The sequence below is a fragment of the Sylvia atricapilla genome, chromosome 4 (assembly GCF_009819655.1).
Source record: "Sylvia atricapilla isolate bSylAtr1 chromosome 4, bSylAtr1.pri, whole genome shotgun sequence".
Lineage (NCBI taxonomy): Eukaryota > Metazoa > Chordata > Aves > Passeriformes > Sylviidae > Sylvia > Sylvia atricapilla.
Genome location: NC_089143.1, coordinates 7,135,617 through 7,158,439, shown reverse-complemented (window position 1 = coordinate 7,158,439; position 22,823 = coordinate 7,135,617). Strand labels below are relative to the sequence as shown.

At 38.9% G+C, this 22,823-nt stretch overlaps 2 protein-coding genes across 3 annotated transcripts in view; both read right to left on the bottom strand.

Annotated features, from left to right (window-relative positions):
* NFXL1 (nuclear transcription factor, X-box binding like 1) overlaps positions 1-15,004 on the bottom strand; it is a 41,242-nt gene extending 26,238 nt beyond the window's left edge. Inside the window, 14 exon segments of the mRNA XM_066317043.1 lie at positions 531-687; positions 1,314-1,434; positions 4,877-4,967; positions 6,316-6,438; positions 7,239-7,363; positions 7,701-7,815; positions 9,008-9,108; positions 9,214-9,375; positions 9,572-9,750; positions 11,226-11,359; positions 12,996-13,063; positions 13,066-13,104; positions 13,441-13,611; positions 14,694-15,004. Coding sequence (XP_066173140.1) covers positions 531-687; positions 1,314-1,434; positions 4,877-4,967; positions 6,316-6,438; positions 7,239-7,363; positions 7,701-7,815; positions 9,008-9,108; positions 9,214-9,375; positions 9,572-9,750; positions 11,226-11,359; positions 12,996-13,063; positions 13,066-13,104; positions 13,441-13,611; positions 14,694-14,853 — 1,746 coding nt within the window. The 5' untranslated portion in view covers positions 14,854-15,004.
* A 3,075-nt stretch (positions 15,005-18,079) lies between these two features.
* CNGA1 (cyclic nucleotide gated channel subunit alpha 1) lies at positions 18,080-21,887 on the bottom strand. 2 transcript variants are annotated; one of them, XM_066316779.1, is made up of 4 exons: positions 21,599-21,887; positions 20,594-20,701; positions 20,339-20,445; positions 18,080-19,517 (listed from the first exon to the last, which is right to left on the bottom strand). In XM_066316779.1, the coding sequence occupies exons 1-4, from the start codon at positions 21,724-21,726 to the stop codon at positions 18,100-18,102; spliced, it is 1,761 nt and encodes a 586-aa protein (XP_066172876.1). In that variant the 5' UTR covers positions 21,727-21,887; the 3' UTR covers positions 18,080-18,099. The 2 variants fall into 2 exon arrangements, with proteins under 2 accessions (XP_066172876.1, XP_066172877.1); XM_066316780.1 differs by having other exon boundaries at positions 21,626-21,887.
* Between the last annotated feature and the right edge of the window lie 936 nt (positions 21,888-22,823).

The window sequence follows — 22,823 nt, the reverse complement described above, 5'->3', positions numbered from 1 at the left end:
AGGGATAGGAAAATTAAGTCCTGTGGCTCCTAGTGGTAAAAATTAAGCACCAAGTCAAATGAAAAAGACCAGTAAAACAATTCTAACAGTTAATAAAGGTAAAAACATTTTGATTAGTAAGCTAGTTCAATTACCATCATGCAGTGCATAACACATGTCATGTTAAAAACTGCCAGCTTCTGACTTCTAACTTGTGCAAAATTTGACGGCTTTATAAGTATCAGACTTAAATTTTTTTGTTCTTAAGTTAAAAGCAATTGCTTAAAAGCTGAAAATAAATGTTTTTAATACAACTCAAAACAATAGTCTTAGAATTTCTTGAGCAATTCAATTGCATACTGCAAAATTACTTAAGAGTGCAACAAGGGAGCTAGAACCACTCAGCGTCATGCTGAGCAGGACCCCTACCTCTGTGCTTGATTATGTGTGTTTGCTCTGAAATCCAAAAGCCTCAAAACAGATGAATCAGATCAAACTGAAGCTCGTTGCTCCGAACACAAATAACACACCATTTTTCACTGTTTACTTACTGAGCCAGTTTGCTTCACAAGTGCTTGGTCATGGCAGGAAACAGGGCACAAATGACCACAGGTTAAGGTTTTCTGGCAGGGCTGACGACACGGAGGGCACCGCCCAAAGTGACAATAGTGTTTCTCCTGGGTAGGATGGTGACAGGTGGGTGGCCGACTGAAGTAAAAGCCAAGAATGAATCAGTATCACAGCAAGAATTACAAAGTCACAGTCACTGGGCAAGTATGTTCAACATGCAAAGAATTGAAATGAACAAGTTGTTGGCGTTTTTTTAAAATTACTTTACTTCTCACCTTCAGCAGGTGGTTAACATTACAATAAAATTAGAGAGGAATTCTAAATAAAATTAAAAATCAAAGTTGGGTTTACATATTCAGACAGCTGATTCAATCCTAATTCTACTCTGCACTATGTAATCTTGCTACACCCCGGCAGAAAATAGTCTTTTTGCTTTTGCTAGTAAAGTCTTGTAGATAAACTGCCTCACTGAGGTACTTCAAAAGTCAGCTCTGACTTGAAGAAATGAGCTGGACTACAGAGTTGGAAGAGCTTGGTGAGACAGAACCTCCTCCATGAAGCAGGCAAGCTGCTCATGAAACCTAGGTGTCAGAGAGGATTATTGATAATCACCATCTGCATAGCCAAGGATACAGAAGACTGAGAAATAATAACTGTAATCAGATAAGGAACGATTTTTGCCTTTCAAGGTATATTTTACTACTTTCTTTAAGGACACTGTAAAGTCCAGTTAAGAAGAGGAAACAGGCACTTTCTATACTGACCTGCACAGCTGCTTGCATTTGGGAGGTTTGATGGTACGCTCTCTGCCACAGGGCACTTTAATGACAGTTTTTCCACAATTGCATTTCACATCTACAGTCTCTGGACATGGATTACAACTACCTAAAAATAAACATATTGACAATATGACAAGTCAGAAATAACCCCCCTCTCACATTTTAAAAGAAGTCTAGTTATTTGGATCAGACTTTGATATTTGTATTTCAGTCTTACATACCTATGAAGAAATGTCATCTTTCATCTAAATCCAAAAAGGGACACTGAAAAACTGGTACAATAAAGTTTTGCAGATTTTGTCTTATATTAATGTCCAGCCTATGTATAATGAATGCCTCCTTGAAAACATTCTCCATCTCTATCAAGTTAATAATGTTACTATCTGATGCATTTTAAAAAGGGTATCTGTAAAAGATCTATGTTATAACTCTCCCACACCATTTCTTCACCAAGTGCCAACTGCTAAATTTTACTATTGAGTAATTAAACAGCAAGAATATGAATCTAAAAAAAGCAACAACATAGGATTTTAGCTTACTAAACATGTTTCATTCTGAAATTTTAATGAAAACAACTGAAGTTATTGACAGCAAAAATTTTTAAGCAATTCTGACTTGTTAGCAGGATCTGAAAAGCAGCATTTCAAGAAGCAGATGTCTCACTGGCAAAAGGCTGATGAAGAGGAAAGGGTGGAAGAACTGCAGTCTTTTTATTGCAAAGTAAAACAAATAACAATATAATGTTCAGCATGCACAGAAACAGAATCATTTGGGATGGAAGAGATCTGAAAGATGATCTCGATCCAACCCCCCCTGCCATGGGCAGGGACACCTTTCACTAGACCACACTGCTCACAGCCCCCTGCAACCCAGCCTCAAACACTGCCAGGGATGGAGCATCCAAAAATTCCTCTGGGCAACCAGTTCCAATGCCTCACCAACCTCACAGTAAAAAAATCCTTCCCTAACATCTAATCTAAACATATTCTCTTTTCATTTAAAACCATTCCCCCTTGTCCTGCCACCAGCTGCCCTTGTAAAAAGCCCCCTTCATCTCTCTTGTAGGCTGCTTTAGAGAGTGGAAGGCTGCCAGTCTTCTCCAGGTTGAACCACCCCAATTCTCTCACCTTTTCCTCACAGGAGAGGTGCTCCATACCTCTCATCATCTTAGTGGCCCTTCTCTGGACTTGCTCCAACAGGTCCCTGTCCTTCCTGTGCTGGGCCCCCAGAGCTGAAGCAGCCCTGCAGGTGGGTCTCACAGGGCAGAGGGGCAGAATCCCCTCCCTGGCCCTGCTGCCCACGGTGCTCTGGATGCAGCCCAGGACACGTTTGGCTCTGGGCTGTCAGTGCCCACGGCTGGGTCGTGTCCAGCCTCTCACAGCATCCCAAGATCCTCACAGCAGGGCTGCTCTGGATCTGTTCATCCCTCAGCCTGTGTTGATACAGGGATTGCCCCAAACCCAGTGCAGCACCTTGCACCTGGTTGTTAAACCTCACGAGATTCCCAAGGGCCCACTTCTTAAGCTTGTCCAGCTACTTTAGCAAAATAAACTGAAGGTGTAAAGGTATACCGCCCAGAGGGGGTAATATCTCTACAATTCATTTAAATATCCTGTTAAGGAAGACTACATTCTCAAAAACACTGAAAGGCAGAGATCAGGTATTTGGAGAGCCTGAAGATAAGGTGAGAGCACACTGTTCTCAAATCAAGTGTTATCATGTACTACAGTAGGAAGCAAAATATTTCTTGTTCCCTGGCAACACACCGTAAATTTCAGCAAGCACAATAAATATTTAAGAAAAAAAGATAAGCAAAAAAACCCAAACCACAATCAGCACAGATTGTTACCTTTTTTCAGGGACTCCTGCTAAAGGCCAAGTGTTTATTATCATCAGCCTATGAAATTCTGAGATTTGGTGCCCTTTAAAGGACCTCATCTGGGAAGTTATTTTCTAGGAGGCCTCTATTTCCTTTAATATCAGCAGTCACTGCAATCTGACAGTTCATAGGAAAATTACCCTGACTTGGTATTACATACTAAAAATAATTAATCATAACTTTCAGTAGCTATTAAAATATTGGTATAGAGAAACACCTAAATATAAATATTTTTAAATTTTAAAAATTGCCTTCATTAGGAATACTTTTGAACATTTATGAAGACAATACAAACTGCACTAGAATGTATTTTGTTAAAACACAGAGAATTTAGAAAAGAAAATAAATTCATCATCCAGTATCATTAGTCATTACCTTCACCATATGTAACTTCACTTAGTAAACAGACAATTACACTCTTTTGATAAGTTACACTTCAAAGTGTATATATTTGAAATTTATATTCTCCAAGATCACTTTTGTTTTCTTACAGACATTGATTTATCGGGTTTGTGTTAATTATTAGAAATCTTTGTCACTTTTAGCCAGGCTGTAAAATGCAAGCAGCATCAAATATAAACAATCATTCAACACAAAAGTTCAACCTACAATACAGCATTAGCTCTTTAGTTTTCCAATCAGAATTTTATTCTAGGATTTAGTTATCAACCTCACTAATGTAGAAAACCAATGTTACCAGTTTTCTTCTGACAGCACACAAAAATATAGGTATTTCCAAGACTTTAGAGAGCCACAGGAGATGGAGAAGAAAGGAAATGAAAGAGAAAAAGGGGCACAGTATACAGAGAAAAACCAAACTGCTAGTTTGTGGTGACAGATTTAATAGCCAAGTTAACAGGTACAGCTACCACATTTACCTGTCCTCTCCTCCTAAGAGTCACTGCCTCAGAAGGAAGACTGGCCAAACAAGTTTTGATTTATTTCCTGAGTCATTGCATTTTATACTTCAGAATATTAAGGGAAATCACAGAGGCTACCTGGCTGCTGTTTCAGCAGGGCAGCAGCTTCTTATGGGGAAAATTGCAGGGGCGGGGGGGGGTGGGCAGACAATTTTTCAGTCATTCCAATTTAACCCCCTACCAAGCAAATGTCAAAGCAATCTGCCAGGTAATTTTCTAGCATCTTTCTAACCAAGGTCACTGGATTCAGAACCACGCTTTTTTTGTTATCCTTCTTAGAGTCAGTAACAAGTTCTTATTTTCTTTTACAAGTATGATACCAATATATATTCAAATTCCACTTTTTATTTTAAGCCCACTTGTACCACATGCAGCATTCTAGGATTTTTTAAGACCATCCAGACGCAATCAGCACCAGTCATTTCTGTATGCATTTAGACTTTGTTATGCATATTGAGTGAACAGAATTATTGGGAAAGGGAAGTCAACCCATGACTTTTGCATTACACAGCTGGAAAGGAGACGAGGGCATTTTGAGAGAAAAAGTATTAAGCAAAATCACCAGGTAACCACTCAGGTTGCTGCTGTGTAAGTTCTTAAATTCAGCACTTTCCAACACAATGGCTCCCCAAAAGGCCCCCATGCAACAATGGAGAGAATTTATTAAGTACCACACAGTTATGCACACGTGTAACTTGGCAAAAATGAACAATATGCCATCACTCCAGGGATTCTTCACCTGTGCTTACCTCGGTGGCAGCCTGAAGGACATTTGTGATTTCTGCAGCCCAGAGTCCGACCGCAGACTTGGTCACAAGGTGGGCAGTTCCCAGAACAGCACTGTTAAAATTTAATTAAAAAGCACGATTAAAATTTAATTAAAACAGCACTATTAAAATAACACATGAAGTCTAGTAACCTAAAGAGAAATTTCTGGTATACACTTTCCCTCTTCTACTGTATCATTTTTTCAATACTTATGTTAAAAAATGTCACTGCACTTTAGTCAGATTTCCTCCAACTCACTCCAGAAAAAAAGGCCACCCTTAAAGTCATTAAAAAAATAAATAATTACAAAGTAACAAGAATACACACATTTGAATGCATCATTTCAACACACTAAAAAGGCAGAGGGCTTCAAAAAAATATAAAGAACATGTAAAAGTTCAAAATATTACAACATCTTAATCCCAAATAATTTCAGAAGATATCAATTTATCTCATTATTTTGCAATTGCTTCCACCTTTATACTTGCAGCACAAAAATGTTGCTAACCATTTTTTATACACCTCTTACCTCTGTAGTAAAGGCAGATAACTTCAAGACCAGTTATATATTTTCAATTCTTAAATAAATTAGTAATGTGAAAGAATGAGAACATTTCACAAAACCATCACATCGGTGGATGCCATATCAGGAGAGAACATCATCTTTGCTATTAACTTGAAAGGTACCCTCCTGCCAACAGAAACCTGGATTTTTCATCATGGAGGTGTCAAGATTGCAGTTACTTGTTTTGTAATCTTTTCACATAAAATAAATTCACTACAACAATCATATTCAAAAATGCTTAAAACTGTATTTTTTCATGCCTATTTGTGCTAAGTAGACCAACTTTTAAAATGTATTAATTCAAAAACAGCAGACAAATTTTAGGCTCTCGTGAATGAATAAATTGAAAAGATACTTTTAGGTATTAATCATTCCTTTTGACTTCAAACAAGAAGGGAAACAAAACTCCAAGTCCCAACTGCCAGACCATTGCTGCTTGCACTGCTGTGTATTATTAGAAGGTGGGATGGAATGCTGGGCTATCGAAAATACAGTGTGTGTCCCTGATAAAGCTGCAAGTGATTCCCAGCTCTTCCTACAAAACAGGGAAATAAATTGATTTAACTACTGCAGAATGCATAAAGCATCAGTGATTACTCAAGAATCTGAAAGCAAAACTACCTTCAAGAACTGCAGTTGTCAACATGCCCTCCATGTTTATAAGGCCGGTGAGTTTTACTTGATGTCATCCTTTTCAGAGAATTCTGGTACACTGAAAACTAGCTTCAGCGACATGGAAGAAAACTCATCTTTCTACACAAGGTGGAGCAACAAACTGATGTGATTTTATCTAGGTTTTTTTTAAAAAAGTCAGCTAAACAATGCATTTGAGAAAGATTATGTGAGGGCACTTACCTTCCTGCGGCACTGGTGCTTCTGACAGTCACGGATTTTAGTACACTTTGTTTCACACAGATATGGCTTATGGCACGGCATGCGCTTGGTGTGCTTCCCGCAGCGACACTGCTTTTCAACCTCCTGGGCAGGCAGCAGCAAGACAGGGGAAAAAAAAGCAGGGTGTTTTTAATACAAAAGGGAGAAAAAAGAAAATAAAATGTTCTATTATTATCTGTAAAGGAAAGTTCGAGGAAAAGTAATGTTTCACTGTATATACAATGCAAGTGTGTTGTGCAAGGTAAGTGTAACTGCAAAACAAATTCATACAAAAAAAACCCCTCTCCTGCACACTAAAGTAGATTCACCCTTACTGTACGCAGATAATTTAAGTAAATGAGCAGGTTTATCTGACCTTCATCATGGCTGTCATGTGATGATTACTAGCACCTAGATTTTGCAGCCAAAGCTGGTTCAGGAAGGGACAACTGAGACCTGACAGAGCAATGGCTTTGTAGGCCAGACCACAGAAGCTCCAGATATATCCAGAGCACAGTTAAACTTAATTCTCTTATAAAGAAGAAAATACTGTTGTTACACCACCTTCCATTTCACTAATGAAAGAATATCATTGAAAGACAAACCCAGAAGGGAGCTAGAAAAGATGGGGGGAAAAAAACTACATGTCTTTTAGGGCATAATAATTTTAAAAAACAAAACAAAACTGATCCAAAGCAATACACTCATCCACAGGTACAGCCTCAACTCAATGCAATGCTCATCTACTGAATTAGAGTTGTGTTGGGGTGGGAGGGGAATAATGAAAGAATATGTTGCTTTGAATAACAAAGCCACAGATTTTGTGATAGATATGATTTCATTTTCCTTAGGTGACTTGCACTGTTCCAGGCACATAGTTCAAAATGTGATAAAGTAAGATTAACCTGTCTGCATATTTCACAGGGACCCCGATGACAACGCTGGGAACATTTATGGATGCCACATTCCAGAACTTTGTCACAACTATCACCACAGGTGGGCACATCTTCTGTACAAGGCAATGTAAACTCTAGATGGAGAGAGAGAGAAGGACAAGTAAACATTTAGGGAAAAAAAAAAAAGTCAAAATATTTGGGGAAAAAACACAATGTATAGTAAGTTCAAATGACAGTTGTCTTGTTTTTCTAAAAGCTTCTTTAGAATTACTTAGTTATTCACATCACAAATTAAACCCCTGGTGCTAAATAAAGCTTTGAAATCCATGCAAAAAAAGTTAATATACTCTCATGGTTGACTGTAAGAACATTTTATGGACCCTGCCCTGCAGAATTAGCATAAACTACTGACTGTGAAAGACTGGAGGACTTTTTTTTCAATTTATAATTAAAAAAATAAACTTAGCTTACTTGTTTTTCCACATGGACAGGACCTTTTCCCGGAACGAGGACAGTCTCCACAGGGACCAGCATGACAAACTTGCTCACATGTGTGATTGCCACATGGCAAACATTTCCCACACACCTGAGAAATTTAGACAAACCAGGTGAATGCAATGTAATACAACTACATACCAAGCCAAAGCAAGCCAAGGGTAAAAGCAGGAGTGAGATGCTTCTGGATGGAATTCCACTTTTTCTGAATTTTGTTAATAAATGTTGTATTTGCTGAGTTCATCAAATAAAACTGATCATCCCTGCAGTGATCCTGCCTGTAAGACCACAGTACAGTGTGGAGTTAGTGACTGTGAAGGCCTCAGTAGTCACAGGTCTGTGCTGTGCTGCACACACAGCTCAGCCTTCAGGCCTGCACGGTGCTGCACGTACACTTTGGCCACAGGATAAACTTATTGTAGCAGAAGAGATTGGAGGCAGCTCCCACTTGGTACCAGTGATCATGCTGTTTTCGTGTCCTGGCCTTTATCTAAAACTGCAGTAAGAGCTTCTCATCTGAATACCCTTTCTGTTTGACTGCAGAAATTACAATCAAGGATGCTTTCTTGTAAGAAGATCCTACAATACCTTCAACAACCAAACTGGGGTCTGCACTGCATGCTGCACAACTGTCACAGCCCATTCAATGCTGCACAGCTACATGGGGTTCCAGAGATCCAAAGGGACAAACTCATCTTTGGATTATACTCCTTTTCTCTATCGTGTTAGCTGAAATAAACCGCATTTTAATTGATATTTCACAGAAGCCAAGTACCTTTCTTACTGGGATCAGAATGGCCAAGTACCTCCTGGTGCAGCCCTCCCTCCCACCACTTAATTTTTTAAATTATTTTTATTTTTTCCAGTCTGTCAATCCATAGCCTTGGTCTTAAGCACTGGTACAAATATACTTCAAAGAATTAATCACAAAGCTTTCATTCTGCTACAGTCCTAAAAATAAGCATGAAACTCTTGTCTGTTAAGCTGTGGTTTAATTCTTATTTTTGAAGGCAACAGCTAAAATTTCAACTTCAAGTACAAGAAAAAGAGTTTACAAAATTAAATTCACTGCTGGTGTAATCCTAGAAGAACATTAACATTTTAACTACTAAAAAAATTAATGGTTCCACCAATTATACCTCCTCTCAAACAATGCTGTTTATATTTTTGATTACACTTTCAAAGGTTAACAAATATTTTTTTCTTACTGAATACATTTTTCAAATCTTTAATCAAATTTTATAAAGGTGAGAAATCAGTTTAAAAGGATAGCTCCAACACACCTGATCACACTGCCACTGAGGACTTGCACAAAGTCTCTCTGCCGTCTGTCTCCCACAGACACACCGCTGTTTACTGACCCGTGGACAAGGCTGACAATCTCCTGCGTGTAATTGCAAAGTGACACTGAGAGCAGGAATTGCAAAAGAACGATGTACCTGAACAACAGAAACAACCAGTGCTGTGAAATTTAGGGAGGGTGGTGTACCTGCATGGCAGGGATTCTCACAAGCATGCTGCCCACACAGCAGTGTTCGTCCACAGGGCAGGCGGCAGGACCACTCCTTGGCACTGCACCTGCGGGGCACTGGTTTGGCTTTCTTACAGTGACAGCTTGTTGTGACCATCTTTGGGCAAGGTGGGCACGGTCCTAAGGACAGAAAAAAGAGCATCTTGATAATGGCAGGGAAAGTAGTGTCTTGCTAATCATGACCATTCAGCAAATGCAGCCTTGACTATATCTCTTTTACTCTAAGAATTTTAAATATCCTGAACAGAAGTTTAGTTGAACTGTGTAACAGGTACCTAAATACAGGTCACACAACCAAGAAACTCAAAGGATTTACCTGGATGACAAAGCAGCAAACATTTATGCCCACAGGAAGGTTTGAATTCCCTCTCACATATCTGACCACAGGAGTGTGGTACCAGCCATGGGTCCACTGCTGGATTCTCCACTTTTCCACAGTAACAGTAATATCTGCTGGGAGTTTCAGAGCGTTTGTATTCAAATCTACATTTTGGACTACAACAAGGCAAAAAAGAGGGAAAACAAAAGCAACTTTTTAAAACTATTTTTTTAAAAAGGCAGATTTTATCATTTTGGCTTCCCAAGACTGTTTCAATGCTGCCAATTAGCATTTTCATAACTTCTGTAATGAGTAACAACAATATACAGTAAACACAGAATAAAGATATTTCCATGTGTCATATTTTACAATATATAGTTAAACAGATTTACAATAAATAATGTCTAAAGAATTGTCCTGTTAATATAATTTCTTTTCTCTAAGAATACATATAGACAAAAAAATCAGCACAGCAAAAATCAGAACAATTTTTATGTCAAGCAATATCAAAAGAAACTTTCTAACAGTTAACCTACTTAAATAGAACCAATGAAAAAGAGAAGTATTAAAAACCAGGGGCTTACTAGAAGCAGTCAATTAGTCACGTAAAACAAAGCTTAGCAATGCTATTAAAACCATGCATAATAATTAGAATTTTATCTGAAAAATTTTAGATGCAAGATGCACGCCTTCATTTTTCACCCCTAACGTTGACAGAAATTTAAAAACTCATTATTGCTAAAGGTAGATGGACACTAGAGGCCTGGAATTTATCAAGTACCACAGGCTCAACAGGCTCCACACAAGCCATGGACAAGGGAGGCAACACAAGGAAGGAGAAACAAAGCAATTCACATTGCTGGCTACACTGGGAAATGACAAGACAAGAAGGTCTCCCTCAGAAAAGAATAGAAAGATTGTGAAAGACCTATGCACTCATTTTTATCAAATAAAACATCAATTTGCCCTGATATAATATGTTACAGAACGTGAACCATTTCTCAAAAGTGACAGCACAGCTTTTGCATGTCCTTAAATGTAAAATAAAATATCGTTTGCCTGAAGTTTCTATTCACCATAAACATTATGTAGAAGTTCATAGCAGAAGAGGCATTATCAACTCGAGATGCTGCCAGCCAACAACTGACACTTTATTTCCTAAACACACCTGTTTAGGAAATTTTATTTTTGCAGCCACATTATTACCTTCTTCTTTATACCATCTCAAGTAAAACTGCAAGGCCTGATTTAGTGTTTGGATTATACTGAGACTCAAAAAATATATAAATTCCTACATCTTGCTATATGACTATTTTTAGAATTTATTTCATGGTGCCAACTTTAAAAGTGAGAAATATGTAAAGCCATTCAAAAATAAATGGCAGAAGCTGAGACACACAGCAGATGAGTTACCTTCTCAGAGGTTAAAAAAATTTGATGCCAGCAAGGTTTTAATATCACTGTGAAATTTTTCTGAATCGTGTTGATGAAAACTTAAAAATAATTTTTAAAAGTAATAGAAATTCACATTTTTAAATTCTTTTTTCTTGTTGTGCAGGTGAGGTACAAGTACCACTCCTTCTAAAAGAAGAGCAGTTTGCATGGTTTTCCCTAAAGAAATAACTTCGTACGTGTACCATGAGGAGCTCACCATGGCCAGGGATAATCTTTCTTCCCAAAATCATCATCTGTCAAAGGTGAAGATACAAGGAAGAGGCTGTCCTTGGCCCACTTCTGGATACAAACCAGATGAAATATACAAAAGCATCCACAACAGCTCCACACCTAAAGAGAAGACATCAAGTGTCAGTTGCCTTAAATGAGGTTTCTGTTTCCACTGAAGAACAGCCATAATATCTAAAGAATATAAGCTTGCTATTTTTCCCTTTAAAAATGGTTTTTCAAAGATAGATTATACCCACTGTTAGATCAATACAGACAGTTTTACTGTTATAGATTCCGACCTATAATCTTTTTCCCATGGGAAGTTTTCGCCAAGGCTGACAGAGCCCAAAATACTCAGATAATCAGAGAAATGTTGATTTAAACACACTGGTGGAAGTCACGTAGCACAAACTGATGCCCAAAGGAGGACTGTTGCCAGCTTAGCTCTGCTCAGACACAGCTTGGCCTAGAAAAGTTGGAAAGTCCTGAGGGATGGGGACTCCACAACCATTCTGAGCAAGCTACTCCAACTGTCACACTACCTTCCTAGCATCCAACCTGCACCTCCCAAGGCCCAGTTTGTGCCACTCTCCCTTATTAAACCACCTGGCACCACGAAGACAACTTTGGCTTTACCCAAAACTATAACAATTTGGTAAGAAAAGTGCAGAAGAAAATTTTAACTATTTTAATAACTTAAGACAATGTTATGAAATAATACTGTGAAAATACAGAGACTTTCCCCATTAACTTATAGAGGACAGTGTCAAGGACTAAGTAGAGGACAGTGTCAAGGACTAAGTTTCTAGAACTATGGTAACTAACTTCCCAAAACTAAAGCTAAGCAGGAGACATTCCATATAAAAACAGACTTGGCTGAAATGATACAGATTCAAGATAATTAGCAAACCACTGCATTATGAAAGAAGACTTTCAAGTTACCACATCATCTCACTTCTGCTGAGATAAGAGTAACTCTATCAAGAGCCACAGAACTTCAAGTATCAAGCTAAACATATTCATTAAGGTCTGAAAGAATATGGATTAAATACAGTAGGAATTCATATAAAATATATTCCATTTCTTTATAAAAAGACGTTACTGACTACAGCTTTTTTGAGTACTTGTAGTCTGTGTATATCTATCAAAACAAATAAAAATATTTTCTGCACTTCTTTTCTTAATGTTAAACATACAGTTGCAAACATGTTTTTGATTCAAGAACCTTTAACAGAAAGAGGAAGAAATATCTGTCATGAAATCTCTCACATATAAAATGTACCTATAAGAAATAGGACAAACTTCTCTGACACACACACTTTTTTTTTCACCTGATCAGCATTGAGGGCAGCGAAGTTTGTCTTAGCTTCCCTGCTGTAAATCTAACAATATCTCTTAACTTTCTTGTCTTTCTCGTTTTGGTTTGCTACTCCATAGCTTATTGAATACACAATTGCAAGCACTGGCATTCAAGCACTTATCTCTGTCACCTGCTACTACCTAAAACCAGCCATTTTACATTATGATAACAAACATATGACAAAAAAAAAAAAAAAAGACATATCCTGATTACAAGGTAGCACTTACATGTTCCAGTGCCTCAAAATCCAAAGGTGCCAAATTTGCATTTAGTACTTTTACCCTCTTAAAGCTATCAATCCCAAGAACAACCTCAATAATATGTAACAAGGTACTCAGACAGTTACATTTGTTTTGCTGTAAAAGATCCAAAGATACATTACTGTAAAGTACTTACAGCTTGGTTCCTTTTAACTGAAGCAATGCAGATGAGACATGTCATGGCCCCTGACTGAAAAGCCTCGTCATGTACTGCCTCGTACGCTCCAGTTCACTTGCATCTCCATCTTTAATGGATAAAGGTTTTTAAAGCAACCAGTAATGTTTGATCTGTTATTCTGCACATGTTGAGACTGCTTCAAAAGTATTTTTTTCTCTGAATAAAGCCAGTCATGTATTATTTAAAAAGCCACACTTAAGAGAGTTTAAAGCTATACCATTGCTTCTGCACAAAAAGACAAGAAGTACAGCCAGCATGCACTGCTGGGAAAAAATATTTTTAATGTAAGACATCATGACAGAGTTCCTACCTTCCAATTACAGTAAAATTATAATACAAAATGAAACTGCATTGCTTATGCTTTCATACCAAAACAGAACTCAGTAAATGATAAAAACATTACCAGTTTGACTGGTGTAAATGGTAAACGTTTTGTCCAAAATCTTTCCTTGCTTTACTTCAGCATCTTCATCATCATCTTCAGATGAGGAGCTTAATTGGTCTCCAACCAGCTTTTTTGCTGCAGCCTGATTAGCCTTCTTAATTTCATCAAATTTCTTCAGTGAAGATAATTCTATTAAGAGAAAATACTAACGATGATGAATACCATGATAGCTAATTGTAAACATCACATTCAATTCTACACACTTCCAATTGTCCTTTTCTTTAAAGAGTTTGCTGATTTTATTTTTCAAGAATATTACATCACTACATTTGCAATACCACGAAAGAAGAGATAAATTGTATTTACTTCTTTACTGTGCATTATCACAGAATTCACAGCAGAAATTACTGTTTGGCAATTACTGCTGACAAATCCAACCTAACACAACAGAAAATAAGCAACTATAATGCTGCTTTATGAAAAGGATACTTAGAAAAATCCCCACACATCCCACAGACACAACTGTCACAGCATAAGAAAAAAACAAAACGCAACACACAGTTTTGTTTATAACAAATTTACAGTTGCTATAACTTGCAGATACCATACAGGTACTTCTCCAGCACTTGGTATTTCTTAAATTATGACTTTCGCTGATTTCCCTCAAATTCAACAAACCTTTATTACAATAGCGCGTTCATGCTTGCGCACAGGAGATCACTACCTTTCCATATTAGACTATCAAACCCAATATATTTCCCGGGGTTTCCTCAAGTTTAGTTTTAAGGCTCTTCTCAAGAAACTATGCTGCCACTAACAAGAGCTGTCTTTGGCATTTCCCTGGTGTATTTCCCGAGGGTGAACTTGCACTCACAGCTGCGGCGCGCACCGAAAGCCCGCACCTTTCCCAGACCGGAGCAAAGCGCTCCCCTGACCAGCGCACCTAAGGCTGTCTCTACCGAGCAACTCCCCTGCCTGTTCCCAACCAGAAAGGAACAGATGTTTCATCCATGACCTCACACTTTACTCTTTTGCTCCGAGAAGAAAGTGCACCCAGGAGAGGCTTAGCCCCTCGCTCCTCGCCACTGCCTGAGGCCTCCGCGTGTGTCCCCGGCAGGAGCCGGCAGGCACATGGCGAGCACCGGCTCGGCATCGCCAAGCGGCGCGGGAGAGGGGCCGGGACCCGCCAGTCTGCCTTCCCCGACCCGGCCACCTGCAGGGGCTCGGGGCCACCACCCCAGCCCGGGCACAGGGCAGAACGCGACACTCACCGCTGGCCCCCTCGCCGACGGTCCCCGCTGCCGCGGAGCGGGCACCGCCGCGCCCCCTCGCCGCCGGGGGCCGGGCGGCCGCCACGGAGCGGGCGGCGGGCTCATCTCCGGGCCTGGCGCGGCCGCGGCCCCGGCCGCCCTGCCGCCACTGAGCCTCCATGTGTCCGTCGCTAGAGAGCGAAAGACGGCGGTGGGCGCAGACCCTCCGCCTCCCCCGCGCCGGCACAGCCGCCCGAGGAGCGCTCCGCCCGGCCCAGCCCGGCCTGTGGCCGCCCCGCCCGGCGCTGGAGGCGGCGGGGCCGCCGCTGCTCCCGCGGTGACTACAGCTCCCGGCGCTCCCCGCGCGGCGGGCGGGCCGGCGCCGGGCCCCGCCCCAGCCTCCGCCTCAGCCTCAGCCTCAGCCGCGGGCACCGCCTCAGCCTCCGCCTCAGCCTCCGCCTCAGCCACGGGCCCCGCCTCAGCCGGCGCCTCAGCCACCGGGCACCGCCTCAGTCACCGGCACCGCCTCAGTCACCGGCACCGCCTCAGCCGCCGGCACCGCCTCAGCCGTGGGTTCGGAGCCGGGCGTCACCTCAGCCGCGGGCTCGGGGCCGGGCTGCGGCTCCGTGCCCGGGTCAGAGGGCGTTCCAGCTTGGGCAGGGTGTGAGATATTCCAGTCCATCATTCTCCCCGTCCAGCATTAACCCAGCCCCCACCGCGTCCACTATTGAACCGTGTCCCCAGGTGCCACACCTACACGGCTTTTAAACACCTCACGGGATGGTGACTCCGCCACATCCCTGGGCAGCCTGTTCCAGTGCTTGACAACCGTTTCGGTTGAAATTTTTCCTGGTAACTAGGAAACCTAGTGACTAATCTAACTAATCTAACATCTCCTGGCGCCACTTGGGACCATTTCCTCGGCTCCTGTGTCTTGTTCCTTAGAAGACACCGTCCCCACCGCCTCACTACCGCGTCCCTTCAGGTAGCTGTGTGGAGCCATAGGGTCTCCCCGAGCCTCTTTGTCTCCGGAGTGAATTTCTGGCAGCCGCTCCTGCGGGCCTTTTCTTCATATCTCATGTAACTCCTATAACTTCACAGCTCCTGGAGTATGAGAGTTAAAACGCGACCACAAAGCCTGTTTAGAAACTTTACTGAAGTACACGGTGAAAGTTTTAGCCCATAGAAACATATACTGAGGAACCCGTGTGTCTCCCAAGTTCAGACAATTAAAGGCAGGTTGAAATAATTTTAGTTTTATTTGCATTTCCTTACAGCACTTACATTGCGTCGTGTGCCAGGAGGAAACTTTGCATTTAACCTTTTTTCAGCAAATTCTTCTCTTCAGCAAATTCAAATTGTTTTTTGAAGCAAAAACTTCTCATAAAAGTTGTTGCAGAATATTTCCAAGCATAAGTAGTCTGAAAATACTAAGCAAACCGCTGGAAATCAATTCTGGTTTTCTGTTTTATTTTGACGTGGTGTAATGAAAAGCATTTTTATTCTCAAAATATTGAATACAGTTCATGTCTTAGACTGAAGGATCAATACAAAAAAGTTGTTAACAGTAGATATCTGCCTGTTTTTAATTAAAATTTCATATCACACATTTATCTAATAAAAAGTCTTAAGCAGTTCAGCAAAGGAGAGAAGTGCCTAGTAGCCATATAGGATAGGTTGCTGCTGGCAAATTATATTCAAGACCTGGAATATATTCCTGAGCTGAAAGAATGCTGATTGCAAAGTCCAACACTTGCAATACAGCGAAATACCAGAATAATCCTTGTTCCTGTGTACAGGATTTTTACTGGCATTTCCTTTCCCCTTATCACCTAATTAAGCCATTTATCATTCAAAGCACAGGTTCAACAGGGCATGAACAGCCATTTTATATTTACATTTACCCTCGTTGTTCCATATATATTCCTTGCATTAAGTACTTAATAAAATTTCATCCTTGCAGTAAATCGGGAGTTATTTCTAGATCTCTGGCATCCTAGAAAGCATCAACATTACAAAAAATAAAACGGCCAGAAAGGAATACACTTTATAAAATACCCAGTTTATATTATCTCCATCTCATTAAGGAGAGAATGCAAGTGTAGAGATATTATTGACAGTAACATGTACATATGTATTTTTTAAGAGTGGCAGTCCAGTTGCTCAGGATACTCAAATCTCCCTAAATAGAGAATTAACCATTCTCTCTTTACAATCCCTTTCATCAAACCTATCCAATGTTACATGCCTGTGATCAAATTCTACTGGAAATACCTGGCTGCAAACACTCAGCTGAGCCAACCATTTTCTGCCAATGAAAAAAGGTACAAATTAGGGGAAAATCCAGGGAAATAATGCATCCAAAAGCAGTTGAAAATGGATCTAACATATGAATCTATAGATATCACTGTCTCAGAAGTAGTTATGAAGAAATAAATCCTCTATCAGTAGGAAAAAAAAAAAAACAGCCTCTTTAGTCATATTCTTCCCCCAACAGCATCTACAGAAGACACTGTAGGAAGGATTTGGCCTGTTGCTGTCGTGTCTTGCCCTTGCACTCTGCCAGCATAAACAAGTGTTACATTAGGGACATTTTTAATTACAAATCTTCAAAACTTGATAGTCCATGTTCTGCAGCCACATGATTACATGAAACAGAATAATCTTCAATTATTTGTATATCCTTCAAGTATATTTGTATATCCTTTGTTCTTATTGTGAAAAAACCACTAGATTATGAGCCATCCATATCTTTCATATTGATGCTTGCAAAAAGTTGTCTTTTCTCCTCTCTGTATTTCAGCCTTTGCATGTATTATTCTGAAAAAGGTCTATTTCAAACTGCCCATTTATATTTCAAGAAATCAGGCAAGGTGGACCCAATGAAGTAATAGTATTTTCCAAATCTTACAGCCTTCATTACTCTTATCTACATTGTAGATATAACTAATTCTTTTTATAATACCCCTTACTTAATTAATTTCATGTGAATCAATAGGTATTAAAATGTGCTCATTTATACACAAATACAGTATAAAGGTTAATGATTTCAAATATTTTAACTGTCACCAAACCTTTCCTTCTCTCCATAAGCAGACACAAAGAAATTATTTTAAAGCAACCAGCAAATCTTCCAGTATTTGCCAGTATATGACAGTGTATGTCCATCTGCCACAGAGCAGCATTACAGAGAGTACGAAACACATTAGCAGATAATACTGTTCATACAAGAGCGAAGTGTTATCTTCCCTTCTCATTCTTGATTCTTCTTTTTCTGCCCCAAAACTGCCAAATATGTGCTGCTTGTAGGAGATTAGTGACATTGTCTCAACAAATAATTTTTTTGTAATTAATAAAGATCAGAAATCAATGTATTCAGCCCTAGTCAGGATTTAACCCTCAGTCTTATTGGCAACTTCCATTGTTTTTATTCTGCTTTTGACAATCCAGGTTTATCTGTGGATGGATCTGCTTCTTCTAAGTCTGCAAACTCTTCCTCTATAATTGGCTTCAATATTTTCTCTATTTGTGTAAGTCTTTTTTTCACTTTCTGTTGTGCACCTTCATACTCAGCCAACAACCTGGCAAACTTCGTTTGCAACCTGTCCATAGCCCGTTCCATGTAGGCAACCTTCTCTTCAAGATCTTTAGGATCACTTCCTAAATTTGCAATTTCAATGTCCAACAACCCATCTTTCATCAGGATTTGCTTGCCTTTTTCTTCCAGCATAGCCTTTGCATCTGGATACTCTGTTAAAGCCTCCATGAGATCATCTTTAGACAGACAAAACAAGTCTGAGTATCCAATGCTTTTAATATTGGCTGTTCTTCGATTGCCGGCTTTGCTACCCTTGATATTAAGAATGCTGATTTCTCCAAAGTAGCTGCCATCACTTAGGACCACAAATTGAGTGACTCCATCATCAGCAACTACTGCCAGCTTGCCTTCTTTGATAATGTACATCTCTCGTCCAATATCTCCCTTTCTGCAAATATAATCTCCAGGACTGTATACTTGGGGCTGGAGTTTCAAAACCAGTTCAACCAGCAGACCAGCTTCACAGTCCGCGAAAATCCGCACTTTCTTTAGCGTTTCCAGGTGAACGTTGATTGCAATCTCTGCTCTTAGTTTATCTGGCAGATACTTCAAGACTTCTCTTTCATCCACAGCCTTTTTGTTTGTCCACAGGTAGTCAAACCACTTTATAACTCTTTTTTCCATGTCCTTACTCACATTCCGAAAGTGCATATACTGCTTGATAGCATCAATCCTGGCTTGAAACTCTGCCCTGGCAGCATTCATGTTGGAGATCATTGAGCCCACATTACCAACAATGGTAGCAAAGATCAATACTCCAACCAAGAAGTCAACAACCACGAAGAAATACTCAGAATCTCTTACAGGAGGCGGGGTTTCCCCAATAGTAGTCAGGGTCAGCGTTGACCAGTAGAGACTGTAGACATATTTTCTAGTCAGGCGGGCAAATTCAGGGTCTGAGGTGTTGGGGTAGACCCATGTGTCAGCCCCAAATCCAATGGCTTTTGAGATCGAGTAGTACACACAGGCATTCCAGTGAATAATAATCACAATGTACATGACAAGGTTAGAGATCCTGAAGATATTGGGGTAGTTTGTTCTTGTTTCTGTTCTCTGGAAGAATTCAAACATCCGAGCTACTCTGAGTAGTCTGTTTATTCTTAATTCTGGGTAGTTCAATCCTAACTTGAAGTATAAGAGATCAGTTGGTATGATTGACAGAAAATCTAGTTTGAATTGAAAAGACTGTTTGTACTTCTCTCGTAGCTTTTGTTCTTCTTTCACCAGAAGACCTTGCTCCAGGTAACCTAAAATAAAATTGTAAATAATAAAAAATGCTATAGTTTCAAACGTGTTGTGTTCAATGTCAGTCCAAATCAACTTTGAAAAATATTTTAGGTGCAAATTCCATATGGAACATTACTTGTCTTACTTTTTAATATTAAATTTCTTATTTCCAAATAGTCAGATTAGATCTATATGGTTCAGCTTCAGCTATGAAAGATTAACAATTCTAGACCTGAATATTTTCCTCCGCTTTTCCACTATGGTGGACATCTGAAAAAAAAAAAAAACATTTCCCCTCCAAAAAAATCTCCACAAGCTAGAGGAAGGGTGATTAATAAGGAAAAGAATTCAAATGCAGGAATTTCAGTTCCATATTGAGTGTATCTACTTAATAGCTACATAGGACAATCTTTTAAAATAAATAGTTGCAGCTTAAGTTAATGGGATGTCTTAGTTTCTCAGTGGTCTTGAAAATCAAGCAAACACTTGAATTTCCCAATTATGCAAAACCCAGATTTAGCTGCTGGTTTTTCAGAACCTCTGATCCTCTCTTGGCTGCACCACATGTTTCTTTCATCTTGGTGAATCAGCTGCAGGCAGAACAGCTGGTACCTGCATATCTCAGACTTTGTGTCCTTTGAGTAAAACATCAGAATTTCATCAGAATTTCTCCTACTTTTACAGTAAGGCTGCAGTCTTTTAGAAATCTATCTCAGTGTCTTCTTTTCACTGTTGCACCTCATACGGCTATTCAGATAAGAGAAGTAGTAGTGTTTTGATTTAAAAAAAACAACTGGCATAAATACGTAAAAAATAATAATTAATCATAGAGTATATTTACCTGTCCTTGTCCGTACAAACATATCAGCAACATAAATGGCATCAGAAACATAATCAATAATGAACCATGCCACTAAGTAATCGTGCTGAAGCTCGTCAAAACAGGCCCTGAATATGAAAAAGCAAAAGTAAATTACCATAGGGAAAAAAAATCAAATACTTGCATGAATCAGTGATTAGTAGAATATTGTTTTATCTAGTCAAGGATATTATGATTTTGCAGAAGTTCTATGTAGTCATTAAGGGAGTACATCACCTAGCAATAATCATGGTCCAGTTGTACATCACAGGCATTGTGATGCAAAACAACCAGTTGTAATAAATATTTCCTGCTGGATCAATGGTGAAAATATCTTTCTTCTTCCTAAGTGGTAAGCAGGGGAAAAAAAAGAGATTTAATGAGAGACTTGAAATACATGTATCATTTTTGAGGAATTCAGCATTCCAGTAATTATTATTGTGAAATAAAAGGTCTTTATCAAAGTTAACCTTTCTTGCTCAAATGGGTGGAAGATATGAAGCTGGTGTCACTTGGTTTGACACAAACTTTAGAATGTAAATTTTGCTGAGCAAAGTTAGGTTGGCAGTCTCACTTTACAGTGGCACATGTGATTTTTAATTATTTTTCCTACCCAGATAACTCTCTTGTCTTATAATATATTTTAGCATTAAAAAAAAATGATTATGTGACTTTATGTTATTACTAGTTTTTAGATAAATATGAATTATGAGATGAATCATGCCTTTCTTACAGGGAAAAGTCTTGCCCTGAGGAAGATAAAACATTGGCATAGTTTACATGAAGAAACCAAAGAACAAGAAATCATACAGCACAGGTTTCTACTGGAGTAAGTTTCTCTTCCTTAGCCAGAAAATTAGGAATTTACCAAGCAGACTATAAAGCAACAACTTTTAGAGCACAGAAAAGTTAGTTTACTTGCTTGTAGGTGCCTTTGTGTGCAAGAGACTGCTTTATACTGGCACATCGTTTGCTGCAGTGTGTTATCCAAGAAATATTAGATAATCAGAATCCAAAGGAGATACATCTTGATTAATGTTTTCAGATCACTTCCATGCATGCATATTTCTCTTGCCCACATATGAAGTTAAGTCAAAACAACTCTAGGGAGAACAACAGCAATCTTTACATTTACTCACTAAGGTGTAAACATCTTTACAGGACAACTGAGACTGAATTTGTTCTTACATCAAAAGCAATTTTATTATATAGCATAACTGGACCTAAACAAAAAATACTTACACTTCGATATTTTCTTTCTTCTTCAGCTTATCTTTACTTTTATTTTTCTCCTTTTTATCTTTGTTCTTTTGTGTTTCTCCATCCTTTTTTTTCTCTGGCTTGCTAAGAAATAGATTAACATTTTCCATTGTTAAGGACCAAGTTAAAACATATTTAGAAAAAAACTAAATATCTTAGATATAGTAGTATTATTACTCTTCATCTTACCTCTTCTTTTCTTTTTTCCTTTTCTTCTCCTCTCTAAGAAAAAGAAAAATATGATAGGCTCATGAGATGCACATTCCGTTTCTCCAACATCTATTTATTAGAAGCATCTGAATTCAGTAAGGATAACATTACACTTAGGTGCTTGGCCTTCAAAAAGATTGTTTTTTATTGGTTATTGTACTCACCTACAACTATTTTTGTTTTAAATTAATAGATACAATATCAGCAACTTCCATAATGAGGATGATCATCATCATTACTGATGTGCATGAAGTTGAAATGTATGTGAGTCTCTTTTGGGCTTACCTGAATGACATAACTCTTTGTAATGAAACTATTAGATATTTATTATAATTATTTCTTTATGCTTTTCTAATCAAAATTACAGTACTCTCATTTTATCAAATGGCAAAGATACTTACTCATCTTTATTACTATTATTGTTAATATTGTAGCATGCGAATACTCCAGGTAGATATTGTTTCCTGGGGAACAACAAAACAACATAGTTATATATCTGCTGAAATTTAAAAAAAAAATCCTAAATATCTACAATAAGCAATATTCTATAATCTTAAAAACTTAGCTTATTACTAAGAGTGAGGAAAATCATATGATAGCAAGTATATGTGCTTAGATAATTCTATATAAATCATCAAACTAAAAAAAACCAAACCAACACAAAATATATTTGATATACCTGTTTTCCCCTTTGTGAATCGGTCCAAGGTCCTTACTGGTGTCATGCACTACCACAGTGGGAACAATTGTATGGGAGTGATGGGTCTCAACAACTCCTACCTTCATGGTCAACTTTGTTTTAACTTGAGTAATTGAAGAAGACTGAATAAAAAAAGAATCAAAAGTCATTTCATCACAAGAATAAGTAGCGCTTATTCATTTTCCCGAAAAATGAATTCTTTATGTCCTTAATTTCCTAAAGACCAACAAGAATATTTGCAGTTTCCTGTCTCCCATGACATTCTCACCAGGCAAGAAAATGACCTGACAACTGCTG

Bases quoted from the DNA above. Each gene is read 5' to 3' on its own strand.
- CNGA1 (XM_066316779.1), bottom strand. From the start codon at position 21,726: ATGGAAAATGTTAATCTATTTCTTAGCAAGCCAGAGAAAAAAAAGGAT. The intron at 20,446-20,593 runs GTGATGTACTCC...TTTCATATTCAG, and splicing joins TGGACCATGATTATTGCTAG to GGCCTGTTTTGACGAGCTTC. The intron at 19,518-20,338 runs GTAAATATACTC...ATTTTATTTTAG, and splicing joins GTTTGTACGGACAAGGACAG to GTTACCTGGAGCAAGGTCTT.